The 18851-nt window shown below is 38.8% G+C and overlaps 1 protein-coding gene across 4 annotated transcripts in view; it reads right to left on the bottom strand.

The window, feature by feature from the left end:
* Positions 1 to 18851, bottom strand: part of pdxdc1 (pyridoxal-dependent decarboxylase domain containing 1) — a 63650-nt gene that overhangs the window by 2968 nt on the left and 41831 nt on the right. For all 4 annotated transcript variants that reach the window (XM_043712122.1, XM_043712120.1, XM_043712121.1 and 1 more), the window contains 8 exons: positions 16250 to 16313; positions 14427 to 14512; positions 14152 to 14257; positions 12781 to 12952; positions 10887 to 11005; positions 8720 to 8841; positions 7722 to 7814; positions 4807 to 4903 (listed from right to left, as the gene is read on the bottom strand). In XM_043712122.1, coding sequence (XP_043568057.1) covers positions 4807 to 4903; positions 7722 to 7814; positions 8720 to 8841; positions 10887 to 11005; positions 12781 to 12952; positions 14152 to 14257; positions 14427 to 14512; positions 16250 to 16313 — 859 coding nt within the window. The remainder of the gene's footprint in view (positions 1 to 4806; positions 4904 to 7721; positions 7815 to 8719; positions 8842 to 10886; positions 11006 to 12780; positions 12953 to 14151; positions 14258 to 14426; positions 14513 to 16249; positions 16314 to 18851) is intronic.

Raw genomic sequence — 18851 nt, forward strand, 5'->3', positions numbered from 1 at the left:
AATCTTCTTCCTGACCTCTCCACCCCCACCTTTACCTCCTTCCACCTCTCGCATTTCCAACACCCCTCCCCCAAGTCCCTCCTTACCTTTTATCTTAGCCTGCTGGACAAACTTTCCTCATTCCTGAAGAAGGGCTCATACCCGGAACATAGATTCTCCTGCTCCTTGGATGCTGCCTGACCTGCTGCGCTTTTCCAGCAACACATTTTCAGCTCTGATCTCCAGCATCTGCAGCCCTCACTTTCTCCTAGTAATCCAGAAATCCAGGTTTCTGACCAAGGGTTGCTGGACCCAAAATATTAACCCTGTTCTTTTCTCTTCCGATGCTGGCAGATTGGAGTTTCTCCAGCATCTGCAGTTCTTCATTTTTATTACCCTAGCCTAAGATTCTAGGGACATGGGTTGAAATCCTACCATGGCAAATGAATTGTGATTTCAATAAAAAGCTAACCTAATGGTACCCAGGCAATTACTGTCAGTTGTTGTAAAAATCCATCTGGGAATTAAGGAATGCAACAAATGCTGGCCCAGTCAGCGATGCTCACATCCCTGAGCAAAAAAAATCTTGTATCAAAGTAAAATGAATGTTTAAACAGAGATATCCCCATCTTCTGACCAGATGGTCATTGCCTGGCACTTTATCAGACCAAGCCTTGATTTTATCCAGGTTTTGTAACACTTGGACATAGACAACTTCAGGATCCAAGAAATCTCTCAACATTCTGTAATCATCAGCATGCTAGGTTCTTTTTCTTGAGATTCTTACAGACTTTAATCAATTCCAATATGCCAACTTCTGTGAACAGCCAAAACTTATTAAGTACAAGCTTTGGAGGATCACTTAACACTCTTCGCAATGCTTACGAAGCTCTCTGAACAAAGAAACAGTTCTCTTTTTAATACAGAATTTTGCATCACTAATACCCACAAGACTACCCCCAGCCACACCCACCCCCCCCCCCCATAGTCATATGCCACTCAAGACCCATTGTAGTGATTTGATTATTTCCAGTAACAATGTGATGTAAATCATTCCCTAATGGCAAGATCTGGCGTAAATTTTCTTTTAAACGTCAGGGTGTGGTCTGAATTTTAGCTGCAATGTTCTCATTGCCATCTCTTATTCAGAATCAATGTCATTTTTTCTACATTCTACCTGCAAGATAGAGAAACATACCACCCTAGGCCCAGGACATTCAATTTCTTGAAGGTCAGCAGAGCAAATTAACCCTTTAACATCTCAAGCAAACATCCTCACTTCTGACTTTACAAAAAGGAGAAAAAATTATTGATGAAGCAGCTGAAGATGGTTGGGTCGAGGACATTACCCTGAGGAACTCCTGCAGAGATATCCTTGGGCTGAGATCATTGACCTCCAACAATTGCAGTCACCTTTCTTTGTGCCAGGTGTGACGCTAACCAGTGGAGAGTTTGCCCCCGATACCCATTGATTCCACTTTTGGTAGGCTGCTTGATGCAGTGAGGGGAGACACTGAGACAAGGGCCCCAAGGCAGGAAATAAGCATTACCTTGAGCAGGCAAGGTAAATACACGCAGAGACAGAGCGAGATTCAATGGAACTGATTAGAATTGGTTCTTGCTTTATGTTAGTGAAAGAAACTTGCTGTTTCGGTGGAGAAGAGGAATAGTAGGAGAATGAAGACACTGGTTGGAGTAGTCTACAGTCTTTCTGACAGCAACCACAATGGGGAATAAAGTAAATGTGAATAAATATTCGGTCTGTGATAAAGGGATGGTGATAATTCTGGTCGGCTAATCTACATATGATCTGGAAAACTCAGATTGGCAGTAGCAGCCTGGATGAGGAGTTCACAGATTACTTTCCAGATTGTTTCTTCGGGTAGCACATCTGGAACAGAGGAGAGAGCAGGTTATTTTATATTTGATGATGTGTAATATGACAGGATTAATTCAAGACTTCAGAATAAAGGTAGGGACATCCAGTTTGAAAGGGAGGAGACTGAGTTTAAGACCAACATTTTACACCTAAAGGGCAACTATATAAATATGAAAGCTGACCTCACTGACATGAACCGGCATACTACTCAGAATTAATATATTTCCAGTATAAAGAAAAAGTCCAAAAGGAGGACCCACCATTGGCGGTTAACTAAGGAAGTTAGGGAAAGCATCAAACAAAAAAAAACATACAGCTGTGCAAAGACAAGTGGCAGACCAGATGATAAATCAGAAATGAAAGCATGCCAGAGAAAGACTAAAAGGTTAATTAGGAAGAAGTCGTTAGAGGTATTTAATGAGGTAGTAGACACGTCAGTGCTCATTTTCCACACTTCCTAGATTCAAGAATGTTTCAATTGGATTAGGAAATAGCAAATATAACCCCTCTATATAAAATGGGAGAGAAGTAGAAAACAGAAGTTAACTTGGCGTCACTTGTAGGGAAAGCATTAGATTCTCATTGATTCCAATTTTACGAAGGCTCCTTGATATCAAGGTCAATCATGCTCACCTCACCTCTGGAATTCAGCTCTTTTGTCCATGTTCAGATTAAGGCTGAGTTCAGTGACCCTGACTGAAACCCAAACTGAGCAGATTATTCCTTTGCAAGTGCTGATTTGGATAGTACCATCGACAACCCCTTTCATCACTTATGATTGACAGTAGACTAATGAGGCTGCAACTGGTTAAGTAGGATTTGTCCTACTTTGTGTATGCAGGATCACCTGGTCAGGTGTATACCAGTGTTGTAGATATGCAAGAACAATATGGCTAGTTCTACAGTATGTGTCTTAATGCTGGAATGTTGCCTGGGCCCCATTGCCTTTGCAGCATCTCGTGTCTCTGGCTGTTGAAGATCAGCATTGATGATGCTAGGGACCTCAGCAGGGGCTGTGATGGATCATTCACCCTGCACTCTGGCTGAACATGAATGCAAATATTTCAGCCTGGTCTTTGACACAAGGCTCCCATATCATTAAAGATTAAGATATGCTTGGAGCCTCTGCTTCCTGCTAGTTATTTAGTTGTCCACCACTATTCATGACTGGCTGTGACAGGACTGCAGAGCTACAATCTGATCTGCTGGTGGTAGGATTGCCTACTGAATGCTGCTTGGCACAGAAATAGTCCTGTGTTGTAACCCCACAGGTTAACGTTTCATTTTCAGGTCTGCCTGCTCCTGGCATGCCCTCCTGCACGCCTCATTGAATAGCGACAATCTTCTGGCTTGATGAGAATTAATGGTAGTGTCGGAGCTATGCTGGGCCAGGAGCTTACAGATTGTGGGTTGAATACAACTCTGCTGTTGACAGCGCACAGCACTTCATGAGTGTCCAGTTTTGAGATGCCAGATCAGTTCAAAATCTTCTCCAGCAGAAGTGCCACACAAGACCAAGGAGGGTATCATCAATGTGAAGCTGTAGCTTCATCTCCACTAGGATTGTGTGCTACTCTCTCCTGCTCAGACTGTCATGGACAGACATATTTATGACAGATTTGTGAGGACGAGGTCAAGTATGTTCATCCCCCTCTGGGTTCCTTCACCATCTGCCACAAACCCTGGCTAGTAGCTATGCCTTTTAGGAGTCAGCTAACTCGATCAGTAATACTGCTGTGAAGTCAATCTTGATGAAGACTGAACTCTCTCAGTGTACATTCTGGTCACTTTGCACCCTCAGTGCTTCCTGCGAGTGGTACTCAGAGGAACACTGATTCTTCATCAAGGGTGGGAGGTTTCCTTGCCAATGTTTGACCTGATTCAATGAATCTTCATAGAATCCAGAGTAAATGTTGAGGACTCCCAGGACAATTTATCCCTGCCTGAATACCCCCATTGTGCCAACACCTCTGCTGGGCCCATCCTGCTGGTGAACAGGACATAACCAGGGGTGTACACGGTAGTGTCTAGGATATAATCAGGCTGTTGCTCGACTAGTCTGAGAGACAGTTTTAGCACTAATGTTAGTAAGGAGGATTTGTTGATGCCAAGTAGTCTATCCAGTTTAATTCTGTTTTTTTAGTCTGTTTATTGGTATAATACATTGCAGTGTCTTGCTGGGCCATTTCTGAGGGGGTTAGAGTGGATCACATTGCAGTGTGTCTGGAGTCACATGTAGACCAGACCACAGCAAGGACGGCAGATTTCCTTCCCCAAAGAACATTAGTGAACTTGTGATAAATAGTTTCCCAAGCATCCATGTCTTATTCCAGTATTCAAGAAATGATGCCATGGTAGCTCTGTTACAAAACATCATTCATCACAAACAAATATTAGAAAGCTCCAGGTTCAATTACTAATCTGTGCTAAGTTAGCTCATCTCAGACAGATTCACTAATGTGTTGTAGAATCCTGGGAAAAAAGTGGCCAAGTTTTTATCTCTCTCAATTTCCAGTAGCTGTTGTGGGAAAGTGCGAGTATACGGAAAGGTCCAGCTGAACTGCCTCTTAACTCTTGCTGCTTTGCCACATGCACGAATAATGGTCAAAGAATATTTTGTTTTGACCAGCTGGAGACTGTACAATATCTTGTAGATGTCAGTTCCCTCAGGAAAGGAACATTGGCAATTAAAGCAAGCTAATCTTTGAAGTTCAAGAAAAGGGAAATCAAATAATGCTTAATCCTCAAAACCCTTATATTCTGTTTTCAGAAGTATTTTAATCATTGGTAAAATCAAAAATCTTTGCTCTGGTACCATCACCCATATTTAAGAATTTGTTCACATCCTGTTATAGCAGTGCTGCAATATTTAATGCTTTGAAAAAAATCTTTCGAATGTAATCTTTAAGCAGAATAAATCTTTGCATTATGAACAACTGAAATCTTACCTCCTGCCAGATTGAATGATCTTCCTTGAACTGAGCTGTGGACTGGGGATAGCCAGTTAAGTACTGAGCCAACTACAGGAAGCTGTCGTAGAAGTCCCTACAAAGACAGAAGGTGACAAAGAACAATGTGCCCAAATAAAATAACTAATTTCAAGCCTTCATCGTTTAAGCCAGAAGTCAGACGATGACAGGTTATAGTCCAAAAGGTTTATTTGAAATCACAAGCTTTTGGAGGTCTACTCCTTCGAAGATGGACTTTACCTGATGAAGGATCAGTGCTCCAAAAGCTTGTGATTTCAAATAAACCCGTTGGACTATAACCTGGCATCATGTGACTTCTAACTTTGTCCACCCCATTCCGAAACCAGCCCCTCCACATCATTTGAAATAGACATACTTTACTATTCCATTTGTTAAAAGCTGGAAGGACAATTTCTCTTATAAACTCTAAAATACATTTTTCTGAGCACACCTCATGGCCTGCCAATACTGGTAGAAAGTAGAATGAACTTGTGATAAAATACAAGTGAATTATTTTAACCTAATCTCACAGAACAAATAATACCTGCAAAGCATTCTGACTGTGGTTATCAGAACCTGTAAGGAGATCATTACCACCTTTACAATGCTCTGAATTCGGGGTCATGATGACCACAAAACTAAGTGTTGCCAACATTACTCAAATAAAACTGTGGATACTATAACTCCAAAATAACAACAAGGTTTTGGAGAAACTCAAAGTCTAGCAGCATCTGTGGAGAGACAGAAACAGACCTAATGTTTTGAGTCTGAAATTATACCTTCAAAACAGGGGATTGAAAATGGTGATTCCGAAATCATATGTAACTTGAAACATTAACTGTTTTTTTCTCAACAGATGCTGCCAGACCTGTTGAGTTTCTCCAGCATTTTTTTTAAATTAGGCCATCTTCATCTCACCGAAACTTTAACTGTAATGTGCAGTATAATATGGAAACCCAGAGGTTTCTGTAGGTAACCTGATTCTTTTCTAGAATGTGCACTATGGAGGTCGAGATTGCAATTACTTTGCAAACTGACAGTTTTACAGTAATTCTTGCTGTAAAAATACTTGAATAACATTGGAAGCTTGTTAAATTAGTTGTATTTTGGAGATGCTGGTGTTGGACTGGGTGTACAATGTTAAAAATTACACAACACCAGGTTATAGTCCAACAGTTTATTTGGAAGATTCTAGATTAGAGTGGTGCTGGAAAAGCACAGCAGTTCAGGCAGCATCCAAGGAGTAGGAAAATTGACATTTCGGGCAAAAGCCCTTCATCAGGAATAGAGGTAGGGTGGAGAGATAAATTTACTGGAAATCTGAAACAAAAACAGAAGTTGCTGGAAAAACTCAGCAAGTCTAGGAACATCTGTGGCGAGAAAGTAAAGTTAACATTTTGGATCCAGTAACCATTCTTCAGCACCTTTTCTATTTTGTCATGCCAAACTTTCCTGGTATGATAGAAATATTCTATGCATCTTATATTTAAAGATGGTTAATATTGATATTTTAGTTTTCAATCAAGATCTAATTATCACCACATTTTGCTACCTGAAATTTTAAACTGGAAATGAAGGATATTAATTTCCTGATTTGCTGCCTAAGAATACTTCAAAGTGTTTGGCTCATTTCTATACTCATTGCTGAGCACTCAGAGATACCCTCACAGCAGTGTCATAAAAACATGCTTTCGCCACAGAAGTCATCAGAATTTTGCTGGCAATTTTCTTCAAATGACAGCAAGAGCTGCTGCACAATTTCGGACTTCAAATCCTAGCCAATTATTATATATCCCCCTAATTAAATATACATTTTAATAAATGCTGAAGTGAGAGTGATTTCTCTTGTAAAATATCAGAGGGTCAAGCAATTCAATCTATTCCAAACAAGGGCAGATTAGTGTCGATAATTCACCTCCGTGCTGTGATTTTCAATTCCCACTGTAGTAGATTCTGATATAATGCGATGATCCCGTTCTCGTGCAATCTCGCATTATATAATTTAAAAATCGCATAATAACCGCACCATTTAAACTAATGGGGCTGGAATCACATTATAGCTTATACTGGTAAGGAAAGTTCGCATTCTACAAATAACAGCCTAAATTCTTCAATCGCGTTAAAGCCAACTTACGTTGCAGAAACATGCATTTATAGCAGTACAGATCGTATCACAAATTGCATCTGCGAGATGCTGTTTAGTTGAAATTAAGGTGTGTTAGATAATCACTTTATTAGCGGTCAGGTTTTTTTTTGCAAACAGGAGTAATGTGTGTTTGAAGCTGAGTTAATGATACAGCTACTTGTCTGAGGTTAGTTGGTATGTAATTGAACCCAGTCTGGGAGTACCTCTTTTAACCAAATCAAACCTCAGCCATGAGAAGACAGCAACTTACTTGCATATTTTTGCCCTGCAAGTTTCAGATGCTTTGAGAGCATAATGAAAAATATCAGGGGACGTGGGGCAGCTAAAGAAAAGATCTAATTTGATACCATAATGTTTATCACCATTCCATACTCTGGAACTATACACCATGTTTGCAGCACTGATGAAAGCCAGAATAACTGCATGCCAAGCAATTTCAGCAAACAAAAACAAACTGCTGGAAAAACTAAGCAGGCCTGGCAGCATCTGTGGAGAGAAAGCAGAGTTAACGTGTTGGGTTCAGTGATTCTTATTCAGAATTTCAGCAAATATAGTTGGTTTAAAGATTTAACTGAAATGAAACAATTAGTAGCAATAGATTACTAAACGTAAAAACACACAGGTTCAAGTTAAAAAGTGCAATCCTGCATTGTTACTCTCTTTATTTCTCGTGAACAGTATTTGACATTATCGAGTGATGATTAATGCTGATATGATGTAAACTCAATCTGGAAATATCTATATTTACCTCTTCAAGGAGTCTAGCTTCATTTGCTTTCTGTAACTGTTGCTCTGCTTCAATAATTCCTTTCCGTACTACTTCAGTCATGTTCTCCAATAACTTTAAACCAAATACAACAAGAGAGAATTACCCTTGGTAACAGTACTACACAATAAAGGTTCAAGTAGTTATTTCCACATTTTCAGAAATATTGCAGTGTTTGTCATATATATCACATACTAATTCAACAAGGGCAAGTACTTTTTATTTAAGCCCATTCAAGCAGTAGTTGCTGTACATAGTAGAATATCTTTGCAGTAGCCCACAGTGAATGGGCGAATTTTTTAATTCTGAAGCAACGTTGTATTGCAAGTGACTTTTTTTTTGCAAACATGGAAGTCTGTTGCAAGGCTGGCAAGTAGTCAGAATCCAGAGCTGATTTCTCAGTTGTACCACCACTGTCCTTCGTGCAGCACTTTAAACACTAGCCATTTAAAATAAAACAATGTTTTAATCAGTCTTTACTTCCTCTGACTGAATCCCAAATCTGAGCACAGTACCATTCAGCTGAAATGCTGAGCAGCAGTGTTACGGTAACATTAACTTGCTGACTGGTAGTATAATCCACGGAGAATAAACAGCCTTGCAAAAAAGATGAGTAAGACTGAACTGTACCATAATGGGAAATTGGATATAATGGCCACATGAATCACTGGGACTGGATTTGACTACACTTGCAAACTGCAACTATTCAGTTAGAGGAGATGTATCCCATGTATTAGATATAAATAAAATATTGAGATTTAGTTGGAACTAGATTAGAGTAAGACAACATAGAAATTATTTATCAGAATTTAGTTACTATTAACTGAAAGAAAAGAGTTATGGTACATTTCTTTATTAGTCTTAAAAAAAGCTGACCTTTGGGAGTCATCACTATTTAATACGAAACTTGGTTTAGGAGTAGAAAATGATCTTTATCAAAATAAAGTTGATTTAAAAGAAGAATACTTTGAACTTCATACCTTTGAACTTTCCTCAATTTCTCTGCCCATGGCTGCAATTGTTTCCACTAGTTCTGGCACATCCAAATTATCAGTTACCATACCGACATAAATGCAATTCTTCTCACCTTCAAACTCAGGCCCTGCAGATTCAAAATATTAAATAATACATGTTAAACATGGGCTGTACAATTAGCACAGAATAGAACTATAGTACTCCTCAAATGCTGTCATTTACTTAAAATGTAACTAATGCTCAAAACCAAAAGATCATAATGTCCACAAGTCCTTTCCCATGAGTAACAAGAGCAAGTACAACAAATATATTTGATTCAAAATTTTTATTTCTATGTTCCTCTCGTTAGTTTGGTACAACATTGCTAAACTGAGGAATATAATCTAACCTAATAGTAATAGTTCATTTGATGCCCGTGATCCAGTGAAATGTGATAATGCTGGTATTTCCTTTTGAGAAAGTCCCGTAAGTCCTAACTGACACCAAGATCATTCAGACAATATATGTCTTCAGGCTTCTTAGAGGTGCATATGTAAGCTAAGTTGGTATGGAACTAAAGCAAAGGATAAATAGATAGTGAATTAGATATCTAATTATTGTGGGTTTAAGCAAAGACAAAGAGCCAAATACCTTAATGTCGAACATAACCTTCAGGTGAGGTGACCAGAAAATATTGTTTAAATAAAAGGAGGTAGAAGTTGTAGATTGGACAACTGCCATTGCTTCAGGTTTGCCAGATCCAATCAGACCACATGAGGGGGGTGGGAGGCAAAGAAAGGAATCTCTGGGAATTCTGTGTCATCAGGACTGTAGAATTATAATTAGAAAGAGAAAAAGGCTTTTAAAAAGAGGGGGAAAGAAAAGAAAAAGAGCAAACGAAACAAGAAAAAAAATTAAAGCAGATGGAAGTAGATGAGCCCTAGGCCAGGTACCCGAACACAGCGCTGCTACTCCAGCGCAATGTTGAGAGGAAGAAAGAATTGTTGTGAAACTAGCCAACAAAGTTCTGCAGTGTGATGCTGTTTGGTGTAACAGCATCTGGAAATTTCACATGGCTGTCTTAGAAAACAACTCAAAGGCTAAACCAACAGAGTCAGAAAGTGAGAGATCTTACACAAGAGTCAGAGCGCTTTGGAACTGCATGTGGTACCATGAGTGCAGAGAATGATGAAGGTGCTATTGATTCTCATCAAAGGTATCCAGGTTTTAACAACTATCTAAAGTGAAATTTATCCTTTTATTTGAAGAATCTGTTAAGTGATGTTTGACTTTTTTTGATTTTGGTTTTCTTATCAGATTAAAAGTTTTAAAAGGTGTAAAAGGTGAAATCTGTTCTTCATTTATTTCTATTGGCATCACAGAGTGTTTCCTGTCAAATGATCACACCACTACCAGGACAAGCGAATGCTGATGTATGTACATAGGTATTACGTTACAAGGGAAGGGTTACAATGCTTTGCTCTTATTGGTCAATGTGATGCTTAGTCTCAAAATCAAAGTACTGCAAATAAATACAAAACTAGATTCAATTCTATGCTGCTGGTTTACACAGAAGTTAAGAAATGTGAGTGGGAGTAAACATTTCATATAACTTTGGTTGATCTTCTGGCTCATCTTCACTTTCCAGCCTGTTTGCTGTATTCCTCAACTTCCATAGAGATAAAGAATCTATCCATCACATGCCTAAAGTTACTCAAAATCTCAGTATTATTATGTGCAGGAAGTGGTTATTTTGCCTAGTCTGTCTGTACTGGCTCTCCCAATGAATGTTTAATTTAAAGCCAATCTCCTAACTTCTCTCTGCACATTATTCTTTTTCAAATAATAATCTAAATACCTTCTGAATGCCACAATTGAATCCATCTCCACCACATTCTCAGGCAATGCATTTCAGACAATAATTACTATGTGAAAATTATTTTTCTCATATTCATAGAGTTTACACGACAGGAGGCCATTTGACCCATCATGTCTGTACCATCTCCTGAAAGAGCTACTCCACCAGTCCCATTCTCCGGTACTGTCCTACAGCAGTAGGACGGAGGATAGAAATCCAATGGTGGAAAAAGTCAGATAGACCCATGGCCTTGACTGCACAGTGTAGTGTGGTGTGGTACATTCGCGCTAACTTGTTTTACACATTTCGTCCTGGAGGAAGAATCACTTTCTGACCTGTTGAGAATATCAGGTCTGAGTCAAGTTCCTTCAATTTCTTTAGCAATCCGGTAGTGATTTTCTCCATTGCTAGTAGTTGCTTTTCTGGGTCAGGTTCTTCACTGCTAACTTCATATCTGCAGATAATGTAGAGAGTTCAGTGTTACAACGTCAAACCAGCTGTGGAGAAGCAACAAAGCAGATGTCAAACCCATCAGTCCATCTTTATGCTGGAAGCAGAAGGAAAGTTAGGGACGGTACAAAATACTTTCTTCTGCATCCCAATCACTCAAACAAATGATTAATTGGCATATTATATTTCTCACCCAGCCACCTATCAAAGTTGGGTCCCCATGAGGCCACTATCGAGGAAGAGCCTTGTGCATTCCTGAATGGTTCTACTGAATAATGGAGCTACAATTCTTCATCAGTGTCAAGCCATTTAGGAGTCATCCACCCAGGCTAAATTAAACAATGTAGAGCAGACCTGAAGATCATACTCTTAAAGTGAAGAGGACATGTCTTCATGATTGAAGAGGTTTTCAATTGGAAGGGATAACTATGAACAGTAAGCTTGTAGATAATAAACATAAAAATGGGTGAGTGTTATCTTTCAAGAGTTTATTATTAATAGAGCACAAACTGTAGATACTATAAATGCAATAATGCCCAAAAAAGCTTTTTAAAGTTAACCAGAGGAAGAGGAATGTTTGATATTTATTTCTTCATGTAAAAATAAAAGCTTCTCCTGTTATTTGAATTAATTAATTGTTGGAAAGAACATGTGAATGTTGAGGCCAATGTTGTACTTCAAATCGAATATAAGCTAAAAAGCAGTTACCTAAGTAGCACTGCAGCTGTAGTTTGCACTGTGTTCACTATGTTTATTTTACTACTTTGAATCTACAGTAAGAGAGTTTAGAACCAAGAACAACTGCTGACAATTTAGTTGTGTCAAAATGTGTGGAATCAATTGCAGCGAGGGATAGAAAGAGGATACTTCAATGCCATAAGTTTCAATTCTTTATTTAAAAATTATTCTTATTAGAAAAAAAAAGTTAAAGTTTGTAGTTTTGTTCATTTTAGTTAATGGATTTCTTTTTAAATGTTAGTGCTCCCTGGCTTGATCCTACCATTCATTCTAGTTCAATACTTTACCGTTCCTTTCCCTCCATCTGTTGTTTCAGACATTAATTTCTTCTGCCCTCTACCTTTCCCCACATCTTTCCTTTTGTTCTTGATTTTGTTCAATGGGTGTGGAAATGACTGGCTATGCTAGCATCTATTGCCTATCCCTAATTGTTAAGATGACCCACAGAAATGTGGTTGACTACGTAGGCCAGACCAGGCAAGAACAGCAGATTTCCTTCCCCAGAGGACATTAGCAAGCAGCTGGATTTTTATGACAATTGACAATGTTACACGGTCACCACCAGGTTGCTTTATCAATCTTATTAAAAGTCACCACCTGTTAAGATGGGATTTGAACCCATATCCCAGAGAACATTGGCTTGAGGTTCTGGATGTGACACTATCACCTCCCCTTCCTCCAGCCCAAGTGCCCCACGCCCCTTTCAACAGCATAAAACCCAGCACATTTCAGACCCAACTTCAGTTCCAAACAGTCATATTTGACTCTTTTACTGTGACTACCTCCACATACGGTGCCAAACCTTAGCATTTCCTGCAATTTTGATTTTATTTCAAAACTGCACCATCCATAATACTTTGCTTTAATCTCTATTTGGATGTTCAAATCAAATGGATCCTTCCTGTCATTAATATCGTATAAATTATATATATTTTAAATTGTTCTCAGTCCATAACTTGGGATTATGCACATTGTATTTATTCTTGCTAAAACTATGCATGCTTTCTCACTTCTTCCAGAAACATATTTTGAAACACCTACCGTACAGCACCTAATCCAGGCCAGTTCAGATCTTCGATATATGTCAGGCCAGCTGTCCGGTAAACTTCCTGCTTAAATTCTTCACGAAGCTGTAAGGTGCTAATTAGAATGGGAATCTTTGCTTTCAGACATTTAGCCAATTGGTCCACATGTTCTGGCGTGGTGTTCAGGACTAAATAAATAAAGTGAAATGCTCTTTTAGAAACTCTTACTCCAGGATAGCCAGCAGTCATGGATGACAGAGTAACCTGAGACCTCAAGGTAAAACTTGGAAATGAGATGTACATTATTAGAAAATTATTGTCTGTTTTACACTTAAGTCAAAAATAGCAAATTTGCAATGCTATAGTGTGTTAAGTTTGGTAGCTATATTGGTCTGTCATTTCATTCTATAAAGACCTTTTTCTATAAAAAAGGGACCGTTTAAGATAAAGATATCAAGCAATACGGATAAACAAATTTTCTGACTGAAGAGGACACTTTGATGCAGGAATTAAGTTTCATTGATAAATGCCACCAGAAAGTTCAACATAACTTTAGCCCTGGTTATACAGAGAAAAGTCGAAGAGAAATACACATGGAATTTGTGGCCATTCCTCGCTCAAAACCAGAGTATTTCCATGTACAAGATCAGCACTAGGGTTATTAGAGTTCTTGCAGAGCATGTATGGTCCCCTTCTATATACACAGTATATTGCAGGCGGCTAGTGAAATACATATCACAAAAAAATGTGCAGGAATAGATCATATGGCCGGTTCAACACCCTTTCAATATGGTCAAATATCTTGGGCTTCAATTCTGTTTTGCCACCTGTCCCTCAATTCCCTGAGACACCAAACCTTGCCTAGCACAGTCTTAATGGTATCGAATAATGGAACCCTTACAGGTGTCTGGGGCAGAGTGTTCTAAAGACTCGCAACGTTTTGAGTGACGAAGTTGCGCCTCATCTCAGTGCCAAATGATTTGCTCCTTATCCTGAGCCACACCCGAAATTTTGATTTTCTGACCAGCAAGAGCAGAGTCTAAACTATCCAACCCCTTCAGAATCTTGTACAGTTCAATGAGGTCACCTCTCATTCTTCTAATCTCTAAAGAATATTGACCCAAATAACTGAAGGGTAGGAGACTGGACACTATCCAAACACAATGCTTGCCTTCATTTTCTACTGAGTTCAAACAAATTAATGCTTATGAAAATCCTCCCCAAAGGGACAGCTTTCAGGTCCATTTATCACAGGGAAAAAAATATAATAGCAGCCCAGAGCCTTACACTAACCAGAGTACAATAAAATGGATAAATAATTACACAATGAAGACAGATCCTTTATTGCAAAACGTAAACAATATAAATATTTAAGTTATTTACTTACCTGCTGCTGTCATCAATGGACTAAACCGTACACACACTCCCTCATCTTCCAATTCGACAACATCCACCCCACTGGTTGGAACCAACTGTCCTAGCTGTTCTCCTAACTGTTGACAGAAACACAGGATAAGATTTCATGACCAACTATAAGATAATTCACTGGCTACTAACTCATTTTGAACCTCAACATTTTAGATTATTCATACAGACACAATTTAACTTTTGGTAATGCATCTGCAAATCTAACAAAACATGAACTCCCCATTAAATTCTTACCCAGCGATTCAGGGCATCATCAATTTCTCTCTCATTGCTGTCCTTTGTGGATTCCTGAACTGCAGCAGTTTGGTACTGAGCTCCATCTAGAGCAGAAAAGGTTCATAGAAAAATTACAACAGGTCAAGCACAAAAATGCTGCACGTGTTGTTTTGTTGTTGTCAACTTTTCCTCCGCCTCGCCTGAAGATGTTGCTTCTACAGGTGACATTCACCCTTTGGTACCCAAAAGATCTGGCCAAGGGAAAAAGAATTGGAAGGGACATCACCTGTGATTATCCGATGTCTATGTATATCATTTCCAGTAGGCACTATGGATTAAAGGAGTAGGGGCCAAATGTCACCTGACTACCATCCTTCCAAAACCAGCCAAAAATGATTATCAAATCTGGAATGGTGGCCAGTGAAATTTGGGGAAATCGAATTTATGGAATAGAATACAGGGAGGAGATTGCTGGGACTCTGACGTTAAATGTTAAATCCTCTCTGGCAAAAGGAGAGGTGTTAGAGAACTGGAGAATTAATAATGATATAAACTTAGCTAACAAGGGGTAGAGATAAACCAGGAGATTACAAGTTAGTCTGTCTAATATCAGTGGTAGGGAATGTACTGGAAAAAAATTGAATGGACAAAATAAATGTAATCCTTGGAATGGCAAGGATTAATTAAGGATCATTAGCACAGCTTTGTTACGGGAACACCACTAAAGAAGTTTGATTCAAAATTTTCAAGAAGGTGAGTGAGAGTTGAGGGTAGTATAGTTAATATAGTCTGTATGGACTTCATTTGGGTTCTTTACAAGGTCTTACATGGAAGGCTAGTCAAAAAATAAGTCCCTATGGGTTGGGATTCAGAGTAATTTGGCAAATTGGATTAAGAATGAGCTTAGTGACAGCAGACAGAGGGTGATGGTTAAAGAGTGTTTTTGGGACTGGACAGGGTGTTATACTGGGTCCCTTGCTGTTAGCCTGCAGATGATCTGAAAATTGGTGATGGAGGAAAGCCTTAAATTACAGGGCAATATCAACCAGCTGGTCAGATGGGCTGAACAATGGCAAATTTATTTAAATCTGAGAAGTTTGAGGTTGTATATTTTAGGAGAGCTAACAAGGTAAAGGAGTACAAGATAACTGCTCAGCCCCAGGAAGTACAGAGGGGCCTTGGTATGCATGTCCATAGATCCTTGAAGGTAGCAGGACAAGTGGATAAACTGGTTAAGAAAGCATATAGAATAGTTGCCTTTATTAGTCAAGGAACTGAACACAAGAGCAAGGTAGTTATGGTGGAATGTTTTAAAACATTAATTAGAACATAGCTGGAATATTGTGTGCAGTTTTGGTGCACTAGAAAAGGAGCAGAAGAGTGTGACCAAGTCTGGAGTGTTGCAGCTCTGAAGAGAGACTCGATAAGCTGGGTTTGTTTTCCTCAGAGCAGAAAATATTCGAAGGAGAACTTGTTTGAGATATACAAAATTATTAGGGTACAGCAGTCAACAACCAAGGGACACAGATGTAAGTTAGGGATCGGGGGTTGAGAGCAGACTTGAGGAAGATGCTTTTCACTCAGAGGATGGAGGTATCTGGAATTCACTGCCTGAAAGGATGGTAGAGACAGGAACCCTATATTTTAGTAGTACTGTATTTAGGTGAACATGTGAAATGCCATTACATAAAAGGTTACAGGCCAAATGCAGGTAAATGGGATTAGAGTTGATGGGTGTTTGATAACTGATGCAGAATCAACGGGCCAGAGAGCTTTTTTCTTGTGCTGTAAATCTCTACAACTCAATAATAAATAAGTTTGAATGAATTAGGCTTTTTTACCTGATTTTTGGTGGTCCTGGATGAATCTGAACACTACCACTGGAGAATTAAATTCATCTTCAACCTTATAATAATAATAATAAAAACCGATATTAGGGGTCCTCTTTTTAATGAAGGATTTAAAAAAAATATTTAATTTATGGGCTCAAGTATTGAATTCAAACAAAACTACAGCAATGAGCCACACTCCCAACATGCTTCAAATGACATTTAATCTGACCACTGATTAAAGCAGAATTTTTATTTTCTAGCATGTTGCTGATTGTAGGAAAGTTCTTCTGCTAAACATACTAGATTCAGTCTTAGACCTCAAATCAAAAGATGGAAGAGCCCATAAACCAATTTCATTCTACGAGATTGTTCTTTGTATCTTATTGTTAGTGCCCATTTCAAACAGAGAAATCATTTATCATTCAAACCAATTATAAAAAGCCTTTGACATTTTCCATTTTTGGCAATAACATTCCCAGTGAAAAGTTAAAAGATTGAAAGCAGCAGAAAATGACAAATCAGAATCCAGATAAAAATGCTTTATCCAAATATATTCCCTAACGAACAAAATATAATGCAGTCTTATGGAAACATAACATACATGTGCAAAGCCCTTATCTATAAATGTCTTTAATGTTTACCACTCTAAGCAGAACATACAATAGAGCTAACCTTGTAATCATAACCAGATACTGGATGTCAGTCAGGTAGTAAGTATAATTGAAAATGTTTACTCACTGAGCAAGCATTTTTATTGAAGAAAGGAAAGGAAGAGAAAATTGGCAAGAAAATGTTTTAAAAATAAGCAAAAATTAAGTCAAAAAAGTCTAGGAAAGAAAGATGAAACCAAAAGGAGAGGCAGCACATAAGATTTTTTTTTATTAAGTTTTGTTTTGAAAAGAGAATTAGTTTCACAGTATTAAATATCAAATTTATCATTTTCATCTCTTGCATCCATTTCACCTTTGACATCTTAGAACTAACTTTATTTCCCTCTCTTGTTAATCAGACTAAATCACAGCGCAAAATCCCTGTGACCAAAATGATCAAAGAAGGAGCTTCAAACGCACATTCTACGTATCACCACAATCACTTATTTCCAGCTCCACAAAACTGCCTCACTACTTCACCTCCTCACCAAACGAGTGTTACTTCAGGACTATGCTTCATTTTCAGTCTATTATTCTACAGAATCTCTCGAGTTGCTGAATCTAAGTTGTATTAGTCTTGGCCTGCACTAATCGTCAACTTTGCTTTTCACACCCGTCCTCAAAAATCTGCACTGGCTTGCTTTCCCCCAGTGCAATACGGTGAAAACTCTCAGCTTAATTGCTTCCAGGGCTTTTCAAAGCCCCATCATTGCAATATTCTCCATCCTTATACTCTTCCCTTCCTGATAAACATTTTAAGTAATTCTCTGCCTGTTTTCATATTCAATTCCTTTACCCAATACTGTGGAAACTCTTCTTTAACCATGACGTTTCAAAAGTGCCCCAAAATCCAGAATTTCAACCATCCTTCATTCCCTCTCTCCATGGCTGATCCTCCAAATTACCTACTTGCAATTTGGGTGCGATTATCAAGTGTGCCCAAAAATTCATGCCACTTGACAGGATGTTCGTTTCCCAGCACTAGGCCATTTACAGGCAGGATAAGAGTTCTCAGGTAACCTGAGTGCCAGGTAGACAAAGGATCAAATGACTTACTGGCAGAGGATGACAGGAACTTTCTGGTCAGTTCCAGACCTGCAAGGTGTTGGCGCTAAGTTAAATGCCTGATTCTTGATTTGATTTAATATTGTCACATTTACTGAGATAGAGTGAAAAGTATTGTTTTGCATGCTAACCAAACAAAACATACCCTACATACGTTCTTCAGAATGCAGAATATAGGGTTACAGCTACAGAGAAGGTGCAGAGAAAATCAATTCTATTTTAGGAGAGCATTGTTCATATGTCTGATAATAGTGGGAAGAAATTGTTCCTAAATCTGTTGTCACGTGCTTTGAAACTTTAGTATCTTCTACCCGATGGAAGAGAATAGAACTGGGGTGGGAGGGGGTCTATAATTATGTTTGTTAATTTCCTGAAGCAGTGGGAAGTATAGACCGAGTCAATGGAGTGCCAATATCTCAGTAATAACAGGTGAGCCAGTATCCCGGGCAGATGATGATCCCCTCCTTGCCTGACCAGACTTGCAGTTGTGAGCCCACTGTGGATTCCATTCTTAGATCTCAAAGTTTATCATTCATGGAATGCAGGTATCAATTATCCACCCCAGTTGCCCTCAACAAGATGGCAGTGATCTATCTTTCTGGATTACTGCAGTTAATCATTTGTAGGCCGATTCAATTGTTGTCTGGAGGTGAATTCCAGAATTTTGACTCAGCTACAGTAGAGAAATGGCAAAATATCTTTAAGTCAGGATGGTGACTGGCTTGATGGGAAACCTATAGGTCATGATGTTCCCTTTGTTACTGTTGTCCTTGTCCTACTAGGTGGTAGTAGTCATGAGTTTGGAAGGTGCTGTCCAAGGAAACTAATAAATTTCTGTAGTGCACCTTGTAGATAGTGCACACCGCTGCTCCTGAACATGACTGATGGAGTGAGTG

The sequence above is a fragment of the Chiloscyllium plagiosum genome, chromosome 21 (genome assembly GCF_004010195.1).
Source record: "Chiloscyllium plagiosum isolate BGI_BamShark_2017 chromosome 21, ASM401019v2, whole genome shotgun sequence".
In the NCBI taxonomy this organism is placed as follows: Eukaryota; Metazoa; Chordata; class Chondrichthyes; order Orectolobiformes; family Hemiscylliidae; genus Chiloscyllium; species Chiloscyllium plagiosum.